This window comes from Aythya marila (assembly GCF_965140915.1).
Source record: "Aythya marila genome assembly, chromosome: 10".
NCBI lineage: Eukaryota > Metazoa > Chordata > Aves > Anseriformes > Anatidae > Aythya > Aythya marila.
The window spans coordinates 9,967,878-9,987,186 of NC_139051.1; the positions used below are offsets into that span (position 1 = coordinate 9,967,878).

Consider the following 19,309-nt stretch of genomic DNA (forward strand, 5'->3'; position numbering starts at 1 on the left):
AGCCTGCCACGTTGGTGCCATGTTTTAATTTGCCGTTTGCCATAGCGTTGGCATCTCTTCCTGTGTTGGTGGCCCTGTGTAATTGCCTGTAAGCAGCAGCGTGTAAAATCCCTTTTGTTCTGGTAAGCTGCAGTCCGCCCTTTCCATGTGTGCACCCTGCGACAGATTGCTAGCCAAGAGCAGCCACTGAGCATCCAAACGCTGAAGCCAAGAGAAGTGCTCAGAGCGCTCCTAGGCACGTGTGGAAGGCATCGAGTGCTGTCCTGGGAGGGCAGCAAGGTGGGAAACAGCACGAGGAGGTTTCCCCAGTGCTGTCGGATAACGCTGATGGTCTCTGTGGGAAACTCGTGGCTGGAGGCAGCTTCTGCACGTTGCACAACAGACTGCAAATGGTAATGACATCTGTGTGCTGCCAGCACAGCTTAGTCAGGCCGTTGGCTCAGGACACGGAGTTTTTTAAGGGGAATGGGTGGATATCTGCCACTTTGCATCAAGTGTCACGAGGTTACACAGGGATGCGTTTTTGCTGCTGGTGCTTGACACGCCACGGTTGCACTCTGGCGTGTTCAGAGCCGGTATGAGGCTCTGTCCTACAATCTCCTGCCCTATGCTTCTTACTTTTTCTTTCTCTCACTTCTCCTCCCTACCTGTGCTGATTTCTACTCCCCTGGGTGACATCAGTCAAGGTGCAGAAGAGCGACCACCACCACTGCTGGGACCCCTGCGTCAACTACTGTCACACCCACCACCCTGGGCACTGCAAGACGCCCACCTGGAACCAGACGTCTGGACAGGATTACTGCAAATGTAAGCCCAGAGCACGGTGTTGTCCCCATTCCTGCATGCGTTCGTGTTGTGCCTCTCCAACTCCGTGGCCTGGGCTGTCATTTATTTCCTCCAGGGTCACCTGGGTCTTTTTCTACAGGCCCAATGCTGAGGTGCAAAATCAGTATTTGGTGCAAAATCAGTGCCTGCTGCTCTGCGTGCACTGAGCTGGTAACTGCAATGAGAGCAGTGTGCTGGGCAGACCCGTGCTCCCATCCCCTTATCCCACACCCCTGTGTCCTGCTTTCATATGGGCCAGGGAAAAAACTGAGTTGCTGTGGGACAAGGAGGGCAGCCCTGGTGATGTGTAGGAACGTGGTACACCAAGGCATCCAGCTCGGCCCTGGCGCTGCACTGCGTGATAGAAGAAGGACTATGGATGCTTCAAAATCTGTTTGTAAACACATCTCTTGCAGGAAGCAGATTCTGTTCAGCCCCAGGTTTCTGGTCTTAGGGCAGTGAAGCAGGCAGGAAACATTGTGCTGTGTATTGGGAAGCAAGCAGGGGAGCCCAGTTGCTCAGGAAGTTCAAGCTCTGGTTTCTCTTCCTATGCATTTAAGGTTCTTTAGTGCCATTGTGCCAACCAGCTGTTGGCTGCCCTGCATCAGTGACACGTTTTTCACCTGGTAGCCTCAAAGGCCAGTCACTGGAGTCTGCAAGCCAGAGAGCAATGTCCATCTTGAGCCCAAGCCCTCCCTGATAGCTCTCCTGGAGCTACAAGCCCAGGATGTGGGCTCGCCTCAGCTTGAGCCCTGGGAAGAAGGAACTAATCCAAAACTATTAGGAGTTGGGTGAATATCTATTGGGTGAACCCCGAACTGCATTTCTGTGTGTCTGCTTTAACACGCTCTGTATTTCCCCAGCTCTGGTGGCTGCCAACTTCTCGTCTCCCACCATGAACACGCAGGGCTTCCCCTGCCAGAACTCCAACACGCTACCTCGCAGCTCCCACCCCATGAGCCCCCGCACCACCATGCTGAGGAGGAGGCAGAAGAAGAAGGAGCACAAGAGCTCACGTAAGAGTGGTGAGGGGCTGGGGATGGGATGGACGGGTGCGTGTGCCCTCCTCGCTGTCCTTACTACCCTTGCTGGCTGTTAGCTGGGCGGGACAGCTCATCCCATCACTGCCACAGCCTCCCTCAGCTTCGGTCACTGGCCTCACAGCCAGGCCAAGGTCTGTGATGCTGACTGTGGCTGCCCTGACCTTCTGCCTCTCTCTTCCTCACAGTGTCGCTGGCCTCCAGCACAGTGGGTCCTGGTGGGCAGATAGTCCACACGGAGACGACGGAGGTGGTGCTCAGGGGAGACCCTTTGAATGGCTTCGGACTTCAGCTCCAGGGAGGCATCTTCGCTACCGAAACCCTGTCCTCCCCACCTCTCGTCCGTTTCATTGAGCCTGACAGCCCGGCAGAGAGGTTAGAGACCTTGCCCTTGGATGCTGATGGTGCTGCTGCTGACCATTTCATGGTTTGGTTTGTTTTCTCTCCTCAGAGGCTCATTTAGATATTTACTATCATCCTTGTAATATCTCCCATTCTTCACTGGGCATGGTTTACTGTCACTGCCATTTCTGCACTCGTCGGCTGACCGCGGCCTCCCTCGCATCCCAGGTGAACGTCTTGGCACCAGGCTACGGCTGTTCTGGGAGGAGGAGGAAGGGAGCGTGTGTCTGTGTGAGAGCGCCATTCCCATTCCTTTTATTTCTTTTGCTTTTTCTTATTCTTTTTCCTTTTCTTTCTCATTGAAAGATAAAGCTTTTGTCTGGTTGCAGAAAGGGGAAAAACATACACAAACGGGCCCCAGAAAGTGTTTTCTGCCTGGTTTCGTTGTAGCAGAGCCCAGCTCTATAAATTGGCCTAAAAGTTTTGAAGCACTGAGGAGGGCTCTGTTTGAGGGGCAGGTTGAGGTGCATTTAAGCACTTCTGCTTTCGGCTCAATAATGCTGGGAAAAGAGCAGAATGGAGGAGCAGCATTAACTGCTCTGTGTGACCCCTGGGGAAACGGAGAGCAATGACTTCTGCAGTGGCCGAGCCTCAGCATGGGAGCTCTGCTTAAACTTCTTCCAAAACCTTCGCTGGCTGGGTTTAAAGTCTGCTCAAGTGCCTGTGCACTACAGAGTAGATGCCCTGTAATGATGCTTCTTCTGCTGAACGGATCAAGCCCCAGCATGGGACTGGTGTTTCCTTTTGCAAATGCAAGCTCTCGCTGTGCCGTCTGGTCTCTCTGTGTGTCTCCAGGTGGCCGATGCAGAGGCAGGGAGGAGCACGAGTGCCTGGCACTGGGCTGTGTGCGAGGCCAGGCTGGGAGGACTAGGGCAAGGGACTGGAACAGGAAAATGTGTTGTCCCAAGCGAGGCAGGTTAAGAGCGATTTCAAAAGCCTTTTATGCTTTTGTTTGTTTGCAAACAAAGTTTAGAAACCAAAGTGGTGGCATTTTGTTCTTTTTCAATCCTCCATTACCAGGGTGAACTTGGCTCACACTGCAAAGCAACAACGTCCTTTTATAAATCAGGCAGCAACAAAGCCTGCTGTCCCCCGGGAGGAGGGAGATGTGCTGAAATCTGCCTGGCTTTGCTTTATCCTCTTGCCAAGCCTGGAGTGAAAGCAAAGACTGGTGGTGCGGACTCGCCTGGCTCTAACATGTCACACACGCTGCTCTCCCTTGCTGCTCCCAGCCAGCAGGATTCGCGCTCTCTTGGCTGCCGCCCTCTGCTTTCTGATGGCAGGGAGCAATCCTCTCTGTGCCTACAGTGTGGATTTGATTTGGGGATTAAATCTCTCCAGTGTATTTCTTTCTTTCCTAGATTGTGCTGCTCTTCCTGGCTGGCAGGGAAACATTGGTTTTGCTCCCTAGCTTGAAGTGATAAGTGTACTGGGTTTACAGGGAGGTGAAAAAGGCAGTTTGGTGTTTCCATTTCACTTTTTGTTTCTTACTATCCCATGGAGCTTGTTTGCTCAATCTTTGCTAGATACCTTTTTCCCTGCCTTGACAGGTTCTGCTGTAACCACAGCTCAAGACATTGGAACCATTTTTCTCCCCTTTCCCAAGTTAGGCTCTTGGTTGAGGCTGCTGGACTCTGCCTTCTTGGGCTGCAGTTGCTGGTCTTTGCAAATGTGGGTGAGCAGCAGGGGTAGAGGGACTGGGTCACCTGCATCTGTCATGCACGTTCACACACTCTTGTGCAAAGCCTGTGAATCTCGATTTTCTGTGCACAGGACATGATCTGCAATTGCTTTGCCCATCTGTCTTGCCTGGAGGAGCTGCCTCTCGGGTGTTTAGCAAATTTGAGCAGTACTGGTGAGGACAGTGTCACCCTCTTTTCAAGGAATTAGTTTGTTTCACATTTATTATCTGCGTCGTTTTAGCTTGCAACAGGCAGTTTCAAACAAAAGCTGACATCTCCCTGACTTGTGATTTGTTTTACAGACAATAGTCTCTAACAGACATTCCCACCCCACCCCTTGTTTTGTCTCCTGGATGCAAGGTGAAGCCTTTAGGCTCAAAATGAGACAGTGCTTCAGCCCCTGTTATCAGCAGAGAGGGTGTAATGGGAAGAAGCCTGACGTCCCTTCTTGGCTGCCTTGAAACAAGCAGCTTTTTTGTCACTGACAGCAGTGGGAGAGTATCTGGCTTCTCCATCCCGGTATCCAAAATCAATGCTTCCTGCTGTGTTACGTGTTTTCTGGCTCTGCTCAGACACAGATCATCATGTTTCAGGCTTTTGAGGATGAAGAGTTTGCAAGAGGGAAGTTCAGCAGCTGTGTGATGTTGTCAGCACAGCTTTGATCTTTTGGGGGCTGCAACCCACCCAGCGATGTACACACACAGCTGTGTGCATTTGAGCCATGCGGGTCAACTCAGAGGTGTGTAAGGGCATGACACATTGGGTTTTGCAGCCAGCAATGTGGCTGCGGTCACAGCTGCTGCTGCTCACTCCACAGCTGGAGTGACTGCACAGATGCTGATGATGACGAGTGAGATCTTCAGCACATACCCAGTGCAAGGCTTGAGTTTGCACTGCTCTGTGTCTAGCAAGACACCTCCACTGTTCCACTGCTTCTTTAAGCCCAAGGAATGAGTCACAACAAAATGCAAATCTCTGCAACCCGAAGGAAACCTTCCTGTCATGGACTCCAACACACCCATAGGGCTTTTTCGCTCTTTGAGATGCTTGAACTCTTGTTCTTTGATTTTTAAGCACTTCTCCTCCCGTGATCTCAAGGTACTTTGTGAGCTCTAATGTTAGACTGTGCAGCTCGGAGATGCATGCACTCTCTGGGAAAGCTCTCTGAAAACTTCATGCAGGATCCCATAGCAGCGTCAGTGAGAGGTCTGCAGGAGCCTTGGCTCCCAGGGCCCTGCTCCCATTGCAAGGGCACATGGCAGTAGGAAACTGATGGTGAAATCATTCTGAAGAGTTAATGAGGCACATCAGGTCTCCTCACCCTCATGGTTGGAGGTAGGAGGTTGTGGCTTCACTCCACAAACTTTTAAAACCTGCAAGACTGGGGTTTCTTTGTAAAGAAAAAAAAAAGCTGTCTTGCATGAAATATCAGTGGAAGCTGGCTTCTAGAAAGGTCAGGACAAAGGATGTAGTTGATCGTTTAACAGCAGGGGAATAAAGATTGGCAGAGGCTTAAAACAGGCTAGCTGATGCCTTCATGGGAAAACAACTCCAAACATAGAGGTGAACCTTAGACTTGTTTCCATAACTCTGAGTCTGTTTTGGAAACCACACCGTAGCTTACGTTAGTGATGGTTGAGCGCTCTCCCATGCTCTGCTCGAGTGAATGGCCTTACAGACAGGTGCTGAGTGGGAAATGGAACAGATGTGGTTATAGCAAGCAACTGATGAAGAGTGTGGAGAAGGAGGAGGACGGGCAACCTATTGCCCACGGCCAGTGATGTGGAACACTACACTCTTGTCTTTGTAGAGCCATGGGTTTGTGCAGATTAGCTGTGGGAGGTAATGTGCAGGACTGTCTTGCTGGGATCACAGTCCATTAAAAAAAAAAAAAAAAAAAAGAAGAAAAAAGAAGAACAAAGGATGGGTAATGAATGTAGTGGTTCATGTGTGAACAAACATTTCTTATAAATACAGAAGAGTCTCAAGAGGCAAACCATGCTGTAGCAGTACATCTCCAACATAGCCCTGCTGTCATTATTCTACTTCCAAAGTGAAAAAACCTGCAGATCTATGCTCTTTGTGAAAGTGGGTCTAAACCAAAAAGCCCAAAGTGCCAGTTGTGGTTATATTGGCGGGCTATCACATCAGAATAATATTGGCCTTTCAGGGCAGTTAAACAGTATCAATGTACATTTGGCTTCCAGAAATGCAATTACAAGGGATAAATGATTATCCAATTTGCCGAGACGTTTCAGTGAGTTCATTGGATTGTAGCTTCAGTATTAGCCATGTATTAAGCAGAGGACTCTGTGCAATTTTCAGTGCCATTAGTTTGGTTTCCAGTGGATGCAGCCACACGGAGAGAGATGTGTACTGTTAAATAGGGTAGGAGGGCTCATGTCCTTGAAATTCATCACTCGCATGTCTTGGCCATGGTATTGACTTTTAGGAGGGGACGGGTTTCTTTTTTTTTCCCTGCAAGTTGCAGGAAATAAAAGAAATATATATAAATTGTATTTGAGAGTGAAGTATGTTTGAGCTTGAGCAAACCACAAGGGTTTGCTGCCTTGTGACCTCTCAGGAGCTCCTGGCCCTGGGACACACATTGCAGAATGAGTTATCATCTCTTTGAGGCCACTTCTGCAGGATCTGTCGGTACTCTGTGTGTCTTCTAACAGATTTGTCTGTCAAAAGTAACTCATGGCTGGCTGTGGGGTTGTTTCTTTCCTCCTTTCCTTCTTCCCTGCCTCCTTGTCCCCTTCCCCTCTTTTCCCAATGCGGACTGCAGGTGTGGGTTGCTGCAAGTAGGAGACCGAGTCCTTTCTATCAACGGCATTGCGACTGAGGATGGGACTATGGAGGAAGCTAATCAGCTTTTGCGGGATGCTGCGCTCACGAACAAAGTGGTGCTGGAAATTGAATTTGATGTTGCAGGTAAGGTGCCAAAGGACTTGCTGCTCCTTACCACCTGCCAGACTCTGCCGGTGCCTTTGCTACCCTGTAGGAGGGAGTGTGTTCACAAAAATACATCAGGTTTTTGCTAGAGCTCAGGCAAGGCTGAAAAGACCCTGGGAGGAGGGCCTTTCCCATTTTTTTGTTGTTCTGTAATGCTCATTAAGACAGAGGGTCCTTCCTCTGATCCTTCAATAAAAGCCTTCTTTTCACCACTTGGCTGAGGTAAGCCTAGTGAGTAGATGAAGGAGCCACCTGCTCTTTAAACATTTGATGATTAATATGTGTAATATTTGTATTAATCTATGGTCTTGAGGAAAGGAGAGAGCTGAAGCAATTGGCTGGAGCTAAAGTGCAGCTTTGTATTTGGAAGGAAAAAAAAAAGTCTTTTTCTTTTACATTTACAAAGCTGCTTCAACTCCAAAGTACAATGTGATGTGAGCACTTCACTTGATGTTCAGAGCATGCATTTTTAATGAGAATCCAAATCTTAACCTGAAGTCCTTGGGGCCTCAGAGAACAACCTTATTTGAACCAATAAAGCTGAGTTTGATGGGCTTGTTTTTCTTGGTTCCAAAGAAACCATCCATGCCGATGAAAACTCTCTCCTTTCTCCTGTTTTCTTTTTGTCTGTTTTTGGCTTTATAGAGTCTGTCATACCCAGCAGCGGCACTTTCCACGTTAAATTGCCCAAGAAAAGAGGTGTAGAGCTTGGAATTACAATCAGCTGTAAGTATTGCTCAGACTTTCACTAGCAGTTGCAAGAGCCACTGCTTTCTAACCTGGCACATCAGAGAGGCCCAGCAGAGAGAGAAAAGGTTATGTGGGGTTCCCTGGTAGCACTCACAGGGCTGGTGATTTATTCCCAATTAAATTGGATGTGTAGTTCTTGCCTCCAAGAGCTAGAGACCGCAGAAAAAAAACAGCTGCTGAAGGGTCAGGGCAAAGGATGCATCCCTGAGGAGCAGCTGAGCAGTTGGTGTGCGCTGCAGACTAATATTATGTTAGGTTATTAGTAATATTATTTTTATTTCCTTGCTCATAGTTGTGTTATGTTCCTTGCAAAACGGAATTGCTTGGGTCTGGTGGGAGCCTTGCAAGGAGAGGTGGAGGGAGGAAAAAAAGTGCAAGGTGAATTTGCAGCCAGAGGGTAGAGAGGGGAAACTGCCAGGAGAGGAAGGAGGAGGAGGAGGAGGAAGAGGCTGATGGGACTCAGAAGAACAGGGGGTCACTTTAGGGACAGGTTTGTTGCAACACAGGGAGTGGTTGCATTGACTAACCCCAGCTGTGGAGGGGAGACCTGCCTGCCAGGACTTGGTGGCTACCAAGAAAACGAGACATCAACCTTTTTCTTTCTTCTCTGTCTTCTGCTCACTCTTGATTAATTATCTTCATCTCTGTTCTGGACCTTATTTTGCATTTGAAGACCTTTGGGCCTCTTTGGAGGGAACACTGTGAGGAGATGATACAGGCAGATCCATCCCAAAATTTTGGCATATTGGGGTGGTCTTACGCCTTGCACCAGTGAACTTTTCCTTTATACAAGTGCGAACTGGTCTGAGTTGAATCATCTCAGGCTGGCCATGCCCGGAGGCAGCCACCACATCTCAGATGAAACAAAGCAGCTTGTGAAACTGCAGCAAGGGGATCTTTTGTCTCAGCTGTCAGGAGCGTGGACTCAGCTGTGTCTGGGGGATGGAGTCACTAAGAACACTTTCAAAGTAGGCTTCATTGAAATAGATAAACTATTTGCAATTACTTCTTGGTGTTTACAGCATTAGTTTGTGAGTTAATTCGAGGTGCTTTGGTCTAAGGGGTGTGTGTCTTAGGAGAGACTTGAACATCCACAGGGTCATGACTTTGCACCCCATGTTATTTCTTCTCCCTCTTCCCAGTTTCCCTTGTTTGTGCCATGAGCTGAGAAACAGCAGTACAACATCTAACATTTGGACTGCTAGCAATTACCGTTTGAAGACATCAAAGTGCCTTCCAAAAGCAGTGGGGTGTCTGTAATGCCGTTCACTGGTGGGAGAGCAGGGGCATGGGGCAGCAGCCCAGGGAGGCACAGCTCACGCTGGGTCCCTCGCCTGCTGCGTTAGCATTGCAGTCTCAGGTAGAAACCCGGGGTGATGGATCTGGGAGCAAACTGCTGGCTTGAGCGTGGCCAGGATTTCACTCCTTTTAAGCTTCAAAGCTTAGATTTGATCTGGGGCTGGAGAGCAAGATGAACCCGGAGGTTGCCAGCAAGAATATTAGTTTTTATTTGCGGAGTCTCACTGCAATGGGATCTGCTTTGGATGGGCATTTACACTTCAAACATATTTTAATGTTGGAAATGTTTTCGTTTGAAATGTGTTTAAAAAATTGATTTCACACACTTTTTGGATATCATTGCTAAATAAAAAGAAACTGAACCCTGGATTTTAAATAGTTAGATGCCCATTGTCAATTGCAAAGCAGTTTTTTAATAATATAATACATTTGATCTTTTTGATTGTTGCCCGTGTTTAGAGGCCATTGGTTAAGAAACGCGTATGCATAAACTTAAGATATATCTCAGTCCTTCGCTGAGTCAAAACACAAATTGTATTCACAAACAGAGCAAAAGATAGAGATCCAGAAAATGTGGTGGCAAGGATGAAATGCTAGTTGCATCCTAATTCTGTTTTCATATATTAGCCCACATAAGCCTATTTCCACAAGACCCTTAGCGAATTATATCATCGTTTTGTCACTCTGTGTCTGACCAGGCAGATAAATACACCAGTTTCAAACATTTAAACCAAAGCAAGCAGACATATGGTAAGTACCTCCTGCAGAGACATGATGTGCATGCAGGAGTGTGATGCAAGCAGCAAGAAATAAGAAGTAAAAATAACCCTTCTCTGTTTTGCTCAGTTCCTCCCAGTCCTGATTTGAATGCTTGTATAGATCCAAGCTTTATAGCTTCCTTCTGACAAGGAAAGGCATATAGCTACTGTTGAAAGTAGCAGAAACTGGGCCAGATTAAATAGATGACAACCTGGGGGAATCAGTACAAGACCTTTGCTGTCATGGCTTCAGACTTGGGTTTGTTCTAAAACTTTGCGGCACACTGTAGATGAAAGATGAGTTGCTTTCACTGAGTTTTACGTCTTGGCTTCCATGGGCTCATCTGTAGACCGTTCCTCTGTCTAGGAAGGTTTGAGGCTGCCTTCTTACATGGGCAAAAAGTGTTACAACCTGATCGGAGAAGTGCTACAGGAATAAAAGCGGTCAAGTTCTTACTGTGCTGTGACTCTCAGAGCTAATCGGGAGATGGGCTAAATAAAGGTGGGGGTGAGCAGGAGTCTTGATGGATGGAGTGAAAGAATTCATATAATGGAGCCGGCTGCCCGAGGAATCATAAATCTGTTGGAAAACCTCATAAAAAGGATGGAAACCCGAGAGGTTTCTGTATGAAGAGGGCAGGAACTGCTGTTTTTGGTATGAACATGCTGAAAGGTTTTGTGCTTGCTCCTGGTTAGGGGTAGGTGCTTGCTGAGGCCTCTTGTCTTCTTCAGGGTGTCTCCATTTGCTAGGAAGAGAAGGGTTGGGGCTGAGTGAGCCCCTGGTGGGGATGAATAGGAAATCCAAGGGATGAATCTCTTACTGACTCTGCTTTGTATTTCAATGCCACCTTGATGCCCTTAAACCTTACTTCGGCCTCCTACCTTTGCTAAATGAAAATGAGCAAAGCAAAGCAGCAAAGCTGCCTTGTTTGCACCGCTTCCTTGTGTTTCGTGCAGGGGTGAAGGGACAAGAAACCAGCAAAATCAGTCTCATTTTCTCCAAACTCCAGTGCCTTGGTGTCTGTCACAGGGAGACGGCTGCGTTTGTTTTTAAAACTGCTGCTCTTATTGAAAAGCAAAGTGCACGCTCCTTTCTGCCTCCGCACGGCTCAAAGGGACGTGTGGGTGGCGAAGCTCAGTTGTTTGCAGAGACCTCGGAGGTGCTCTGAGTGCTGGGGATGCAAAGAAGTGCAAAGTGAGATTTTTGACACAATGATGTGAAGATTTGGCTCTTGTTAGCCTGAGCCGCTTGTCTCCATTAGCAGAACACATGGCATAAGTGCTCTGATCTTCCTGGTTGCATTCAGTTCTAATGATGCAGTTACGCCTTTGTAGATTTTTCTGTAAACCTCCTACAAATTAAAATCTCCGACAGCGAGAAGCTAAAAGTCATGTTTTCTTGTATGCTCAATACCTGACCTCTTAAAATAAGATGCTCATTTGCCATTAGCCTCTCGAGAATGATGGTTGAAAAGATTGCTTTTCTGTTTTCCTTTTTTTTGTTTGTCTCAAATATCCTTTTCAAGGGCTACTTGTGAAATTCACTGCAGGGTGCAGGGCTGTTGTTGCTGCTTAGATATTGAAATTACCGTTCATTTTAGCTATGCATTAATGCTTTATATAGCATGTTTATCAAATTACCTTTCTATAACTTAACAAATCAATTCCTGTGCCCTTGCAGTGAAGTGCTGTAGATAAGGAGCAGGTACTATATCTGCTTGGGGGTGATAAAGCCAGAATTTGGATGGATAGATAACTTCGATTAAGTCTCTTAAGCAGGGTAATCACTGTCCTAGTGACAAGATGGATCTGTGAGCTGACCCAACCCGGCTTTGCTGGTGCTGGATTAACCCAGGACCTGCCACCAGCCTGGCAGAGCGCGTCTGTGAGTGGCAGCGTATCCCTGGAGTCTCCTGTCTTACCCCACGCTAACACAGCAACCTGAAGAGATTTGCAGCTGATTCACTGTGATGCAGTTACTGAAGTGAGATGTTCTGCCCAGGCTTTGCTACCCGGAGATTTTGAAAGGAAATAGATCTGCGGTGGTGTAAATATCCTGCTGGAGATGCTGATAATTTATGCACCTGCTGCTAAAACTAATGACGGGAAAAGGGAAAAGTTGGGTTCTGGGGACTGGATTTTCACTGCTGCTCCTTGTGATCGATTCTGATTTGCTTTTATTCCTCTTCTCATTCCGTAGCTATCCTGAGATTATTGGGTTTCTGATTTTGTTTGTTTTTCCACCCTTTATAAGCATTTGCTTTCTTAAATGTGTTTGTATGGCATTATTACAAGTTCTTTAATTACACATTGGCAGAGTGCTGCTTCAGCATGATCGATAACGAAGGGCATTCATAACCGTTTGAGGCGCTGATGCGTGTGAGATATGTGCTTGCGCTCCTTGGAGGGGAATAATTTACCGATGCGAGTCACTATGCATTCTATTAAAACCACAGAAAGGACATGTGTTTCTGGCCTTGTCATCCATCAGAGAGTAAATGCCGAGTGAGCCAGAATCCCAGCAGAGGTGGCGAGAGACTGAAAGCAATTTATAAAAAGTAAATAACAGTATTGATCAATTCACCTTTTTATCACTGCCCTGTCACCACCGCCAGGCAGTGTTTTCATGGTGAGTTTCTCCCCCACCCTACGCTTCTGCATTCACCAACTGTTTATTTATGGAGCTTTCTCTGGGTCACTGGAGCAGATTGAAACTACCTTCTGTACTGGTAAACCCACCAAAAAGACAAATCCATCTGAAAAAGAGCTTGCTTCCACCACAAGGCAGATGGAGGCTACAACCAGAGTGGCTGCAGGAGGAGGTGTGACTTTCTGTACTCCAGCTCCTGCCTCTCTCAATCCATCTCTTCCCTCGGCTGCCTGTGCTGCTGTCTCTGCTTTACGGATGGGAAAGCAAGACCTGGAGGCAAGGCTGGACGTCCAAACCGTGTCTTCCTCCAGCAAACAGAATTACCAAGGCAATGCTCTTTGAAGAGAAATAACCACCTGGACAGCAGAAATGAATGGATAAAGAGGCTTTATTCACCTGTGCACGTGTCCTAACTCCAAACACCACAACTCTGAGTAATAATATACTTTAAAGTTGTGGGGGTTTTTGTTTGTTTGTTTTGATTTTTTATTTATTTTTTAATTGCAAGTGAATTGGAAAGGGTTTATCCAGAATCTCACCAGGAATCTACAAACCCAAAGCCTCTGCTCCTAGAGTGAGTCACAGCTTCAGTGAAATTGCAGCTTTCTCCCATGTAGAGAGGGCAGCTGCTGCACAGGCAGGTCGTCGCCCTGCTCCAGGAGCCCGGGGTTGTTGGAAATGTGCATCCCAGCGTGGCTGGAGCCAGCCTGCTCCCAGCTGAGGGGTGGAAAGCAGAAATCCCAGCTGGGCACTGGGGCATGAGGAAGGGCAGTGGGATGCCAAAGGCGAATGACTGGAGTTAGTAACTACTGGTTTTTAAATTGAACAGCAAGTGATGCTCAGTGCTTTGAAATTTCATTATCTTAACTTTGTATCTTACGCCTCTTGAGAGAATGATTATTCATTCACTCTTTAACTTACCCTTCAGCCTTGTAGGTACTGACTAATAATGACTGTTTTATACAGCCTTTCAATTTCATACTAAGTGGTTATTTAAAAGAGAGGGCTGCCACATATTAAAGCACAGTTTGGATGCTCTGATGGTAAGGACAAGGATATGCCATTCTTCTTCTCTTCCATTTAACTGAGGTCTCGAGAAAATCTGTCTGGAAAATATGACTTCAAAAAAAAAACAAAACAACAAAAAAAAGGCCAACCAACCCAAAACCCACAACAATTTTTCCTTAAAACTTGTTTTGTTTCCTAATGGACAAAGCATTCCCTTTGGATAGGGGAAGAGCTGTGCTGCCTTCAGTGCTGACACCTACTGCAGGGCTGCAGAAGGACGGGGTCTTGCCAGGACCAGGGTGTCGCAGGGTCTGTAAGGCAGGTGCTGAGATAAAAGCATGTTGCAAAGCTTAAGGCATGTTGCTTTCTATCCTTGTTCTTCTTCCCCCTCTCTTTGCTCTTGTGAGTCTTGGCAGTCTCTGGACACATCACCCCAGCAGTGCCTGGGTCGGGTTTAGAGGTGGCTGCCCCCAGCCCTCCACCAGGACTGCGGCTCTCTCCCTAACCCCCTTCTGTCATGCCGCCTCTGCTTTGAACCTAATAAACAAGCCTCACGGTGAAAAGCATTTGTGCTAACCTGGATCTCTTTGACAGAACCAGGCTAGGCAGCGATTAAGCACGCGGCGCTGCGTGCCAGGGCTCGGCACCTTTGGGGCAGGGTGGAGGGGTGAGCTCTCGGGGTCTCCCATCGCTGCCACTTGGACCAGCACCGTGTGCACCTCTGGGCTGCAAAGACACGTCCTGTGTTCAGAGAGAGAACAGCAGCAGCGATAAGGGGGCCGTACATCTCCATCCCCTGGGCTGTTAGTCCATGCTGTGTGCCCTTCTCAGTCAGCGCGGGTGTTTCTGCATTGATTTTTGCCACATCAGCCTCTGTCTGCACCCTGTGCTTCCCTCCCACCTCTCACTCTGCCTTCAGTGTAACTGCTCTGTGCCACAGACAGGTTGAGTACAGGCAACCTCGGTGTACCTCCACAGCCCCCCTGCTTCTCTTTGACCCCCAGCCACAAGCTGAGCGTGAGTTTCTAGATGAAGCCTGCCCGGCACCACGCTCCGGTAAGACATGGGGAAAATAATTCTTCCAGGCCCTGTATCATCCAGCAGTCACATTGCTGTGACTATTATAAAATCCATCACGGTCTGCTCTTCGCTGTCTGACCCGACTTCTATACTCAGCCGTGTTGCAGCTGAAATTGGCTGGCTTTTCGTGCTGTTCGGTGCAGTTTTGGTTATATCTGCGAGAGGATATCCTTAAAGGTGATGGTCAAAGCACGTATGTTTTTAAATCTCATAAATGAATGTAAACAACAAAAAAAGCTAGAGCAGAGATGTTGGTAAGAGAAAGGGCTTGTTCCTTTATGTCTGACTTCGTGGGGCACTCTCTGGCTCCTGCTCAGGCAGGTAGATCTCTGTTTTTTGATGCCAGGCACCTTTCAGGAGCTGTAATCTCTGTCCTGCACCCAATACATTCAGATGCTGCAGGTTTCTTTCTTCCCACGCAGTTTTGGCACCGCAGCTCCGTCAGCTTTAAATGAGATGATGCCATTCCCATAGCGAGGCAGGAGGGGTGATGCGGGGTGGAGGGGATGCTCTCGGTGTCTCTTCGTCATGCGGATGGCAGGGAGGTCAGGAGGGAGTCAAGTCAGAAATCTCTCTTGGGTTTCTCAAGACAGCAGCAGGTCTTGCAAGCAAATTTGAAAATGCAAATGCTCCCAGAGATGCATCCTCACATCTCGCATGGGCTGAAAAAGTTCTCAGGCTGGGGAGGGAGGGAAAGATTGGACACCACGAGCTCCAGAGCTGAGAGCAGCCCTGAGTTACCCAGTTGTATGCCAAATTTATCTGGGGAGCTGAAACAACTGGAAAACGTTTGTTTTGTTTCGTTTTGTTTTTCCTAATTTTTCCACGGTTATTTTCCACCTGGAAAATTCCCGGGCCACTCTACTTCAAAACCAGAGAAGGGCTTATATTAGCCACAGCTCTGAGCTAGGTGCTCGCCAGGCAGCAGTGCTAATGCCTGCCACAGCCAGGGGATGTCAGCAGTGCTGGGCAGTCTCACCTCCTGCTGCTGGACACCTCGCAGCCTCCCCTTAAAGGACAACCAACAAACATTTGCAGGGATTTGCTGCTTCTTTTTTTCTTTTTTCTTTTTTTTTTTTTTTTTCCTTCCCAGTTGTGGCTTCCAGAGTTCAAGTATGAAGCACCGTTTTGTCAAAGGAATATAAATCCCCTTTCCTCCGAGCTCCTTTTCCCCATTAACCACTCCCCTCCTGGGTAGCAGACTGAGCGTTGTACCCATTTGTCTCTTTTACAGCTGCGAGCAGAAAGCCTGGGGAGCCTTTGATCATCTCTGACATCAAGAAGGGGAGTGTAGCACATAGGTGAGTACAGAAATTCCTGCCTGCTAAACCCAAGGCAAAACACCCACTCCAGTAAGGAGAGGCAGAAAGATGCCCCAGCAGTAGCACTTGCGTCTGGATTTTGCCAGCATTCAAGCAGATGTCAGCCTGAGAGGTTTTCTTAGACCACTGTAGGGTTTGGAATAAAAACAGTCTTTACCGAAGCAAATAGAGTTGAGCTAATGGAGAAGATGGCCAAGGCAGATTCAGAGGTCTGCAGACCCTGCAGATGAATGTTTGGCATCTAAGACCATGTGCTAAAGGGCACCGTACATATACATCTCTATCCCATAAGGTGCAATGGCTCATCAGGTAGTTTGCTATGTCTCAGCTCCTGCCCAGGTGAGTGGAGTGATTGAATTGTGGGTGCTGGTGGAGAACTGTGCAAATAACTCAGCCTTCACTGACTGCACCTCTGATCCCAACGCCTCATAGCAAGGCGTTCAGGAGGATTTAGTGCTGCTGGAGGGCTGGTTTCTAAGAAAAGGTGGAATATTTGTCAGTTAAACATCAAGCAGTTTTGAGTGCCGTAGGTTACCCAGGCTGTATATCTAAGTAGGTGAGAGCAGCAAAGTAATCTTCCTGCCTTGTTCTGGTTGATGCACGTTTACACAAACTTCCTCTCTGTAAGTTATAATTGCCCCAGCCTCTGTTCACGCTTGTTTCCCAGAAAAGATCAAGGGGAAGAAAAAGCTAATATTGTCATCACCACTGCAGAACTGAATGCATTACTGGATTTGAAAGGCAAATACAAATGTACTTTAGTTTTCTTCTTCTTTCCCCGTAGAACTGGCACCTTGGAGCCGGGAGACAAGCTGTTAGCCATTGATAACATCCGACTCGACAATTGCTCAATGGAGGATGCTGTGCAGATTTTGAGGCAATGTGAAGACCTGGTCAAATTGAAGATTAGAAAGGATGAAGATAACTCTGGTACAGAAATCCTGATGCAAACTGGTGCCTGTCCACTTTAATGACATTTCCCAATAGGTAGTGCAAACCAACAAAGATAAGGGCTTCTGCCTGTCTGGTCACCACTTTCCAATTGATTATAGTTTATTTTTGTTATTCTGCCCTTAAATGGAGTCTGGAAGGTTAAAACCCTGCTCTGTATGAGCATAGCTGAAGGCTGAAGGCTGAAGGCTTTTGCTTCTAAGTGCTGCAAGTCTTTCTTATGACCTCTTTCTTATGGCAAATGAAAAAACCTCAGCGTTCCTGTTTTCTCTTCCAGATGAGCAGGAGACGACCGGTGCTATTATCTACACGGTGGAACTGAAGCGATACGGCGGGCCCTTGGGAATAACCATCTCTGGGACAGAGGAACCGTTCGATCCCATCGTCATTTCAGGCTTGACAAAAAGAGGGCTGGCAGAAAGGTGAGGTTTGGGAACAGAGGGGTTGAACTGATGTGGGAAAGGGTCTTGAAGCTTACAAAGCCTTCTCTGCAACTCTTCTGAGGTGTTTCAGCCATTTAGTCTGCTAAAAAGGAAAGGTGCGATGGAGGTACCGCGCACTGTGAAGCAGGAGCAGCCCTGCTGGCCTGGCTTTTCAGACCCACGTTCAGGACATGTGGGCTGGTCAGGACCGTGCTGTTAGGGCAGTGAGAGAGGCTCAAAGCAGGGCATTTCTGGCAGAGTCAGATCCAGTGCGTTGGTTGAATGCAGCAGCTGGGAAAATGTGTTTATCTGCCTCTCTTCCACTGAGGTGCTTCCTAATCTGATTTCCCATGCTACATTTTGCGTGGGGAATGCCCAGCCTGCCCAGGAAAGCACCGTATCCTTCTGGCCAGGGTTCACCTGCTGCTAAACCACTGTTTATGGCCATGGCAGCACTGGGTCCTACTGAAACCACAGATTTTGGGGATCTTCCGACGTGTCTTTGCTGGTTGCTTGTTCTGTTACACACGGAGGTATCTCAGTGCAGGGCTGGTGTGCCTGAGAGCAGCAGACATTTATACTGCATAAATGTAGGTGCAGATTTACCTTCAGCAGCCGGGGAGGCTGGCTGTGTGTGTGTGCCTGAGTCTGAATGTATGTGCATGCGTGGGATTTAAAGGATCAGGACACTGCTGAGAATATAAGGTGGAACTGAGTCATGCACTGTATCTTAATTATTCTGTCTGTACGGTAGCTGTGACGTGTAAATAGATCACTTCAGCAGCCCTGACTCATGCTTCTCATGGGGCTGCTTTACCCCGTGCTGCCTAACAGGCAGCAAAAATCCTCGGAACAAATAGGTGTGAAGTGCTAGACCTTGGCAAAGTTTGACTTCAGATCTGCCCTTTTGCTTCTTTCTGGTTCAAGGCCAAGCTCCCTGTGAGCTGAACGGTAACACAGCTCAGTGCCTCTTTCTGCCTCGGGTTCCTCGAGCTCTTAGCAAGTGCAGTGCTGCACAGTTCCACTGCTTTCCTTTGGTACAGAAAACCGAGTAAGAAGTAAAGAAGAGGGATGAGCTCAATCATTAGTGGTTCTTCAGGGATTTTTGTGTCACTGCCCAACTCTGTAGGATTCAGTCTTTTTTCACTAGAAAATACCAGCCCTGGGGTATCTGAGGCTTTTCTGCATAGCAGTCCTGCACTGTACCTGCAGCCCAGCGTGAGAGAGGTTCAGGACAAGAAACCCAGATGATATAAGGCATCAGTAGGTGGCTTTGTACCCTTGCTGCTCTCAGTTCCCTTTGCAGTGCTGTGGCTGTTCCTCCTTCGAACTTGGATGCACATCAGTGACTGCTCTGCGGAGAAAAGTAGTGCAGGCAAGTGCTGCGGTGCTATTGAATTTTGATCAGGAACTGGCACGTAGCAAGGAATGAAAAGCCTTTTGAGAAGAGCAACAGAGCCATTCAGCACGTTCACTGTAGCAGGCTAAGGAATAACAGTGCCTGCACGGGGGAGCAGTGCGGGGACAAAGCAGCATGGGGATGTCTCCAGGTAACCTTGGCTTCTTGCAGGGAGGGTGAGGAGCACTGGGATGAAGCCTGCCTGCAGGAACGTGCATATTTTTCTGCTGAGATGGTGCACATTTTTCTCCTGGGAGTAGCAGAAAGGAGTGGCTTGACCTTGTCAAGGGAAGAGGGGTGTTCTTAGTTTTATAATAGTTAGTCCCTTCCCTGTCAACACTACCCATCTCTGTGCCACAGGCACCCTTCTACCCGTGCTCTGAAGGGCGCGATGGGTTTCTGAAGGTCAGGAGTTAAACCCAAAGCTGCGCCTGGCTTTTCCTGGAGCAAAGCACACGTTTCAGCAGTGGCAGCGTGGGGAGGGCTGGGTCCTGGCATCTGATAAGGGGCACACACCAGCTGCACCTGGAGAGGCACAGATGAAGGTCTGCACTGCAGCTCCGGCGGTTTGCTCAGTGCTGGGGAAGGCAGGGTGTCCTCTAGGAGCTGTCACACGTCTGTCACAGCGGGTGACAGGCTATCTAAGCTGAAAAGCCTCAGATGCAGATGACTTGGGTTTTATCTTGACCTTGAGCATTTTTCCCCTTGTACGTGTCCCGTCCTATAGGACTATACAGAGGCAGCTCAGGATATTGGGTTAGTG

The 19,309-nt window shown here is 48.0% G+C and overlaps 1 protein-coding gene across 2 annotated transcripts in view; it reads left to right on the forward strand.

Annotated features, from left to right (window-relative positions):
• GRIP2 (glutamate receptor interacting protein 2) overlaps positions 1-19,309 on the forward strand; it is a 77,819-nt gene that overhangs the window by 39,382 nt on the left and 19,128 nt on the right. For both annotated transcript variants that reach the window (XM_082768241.1, XM_082768242.1), the window contains exons 10-17: positions 682-807; positions 1,689-1,841; positions 2,054-2,240; positions 6,741-6,886; positions 7,553-7,633; positions 15,687-15,753; positions 16,559-16,704; positions 17,003-17,147. In XM_082768241.1, the coding sequence (XP_082624367.1) occupies positions 682-807; positions 1,689-1,841; positions 2,054-2,240; positions 6,741-6,886; positions 7,553-7,633; positions 15,687-15,753; positions 16,559-16,704; positions 17,003-17,147 (1,051 nt within the window). The remainder of the gene's footprint in view (positions 1-681; positions 808-1,688; positions 1,842-2,053; positions 2,241-6,740; positions 6,887-7,552; positions 7,634-15,686; positions 15,754-16,558; positions 16,705-17,002; positions 17,148-19,309) is intronic.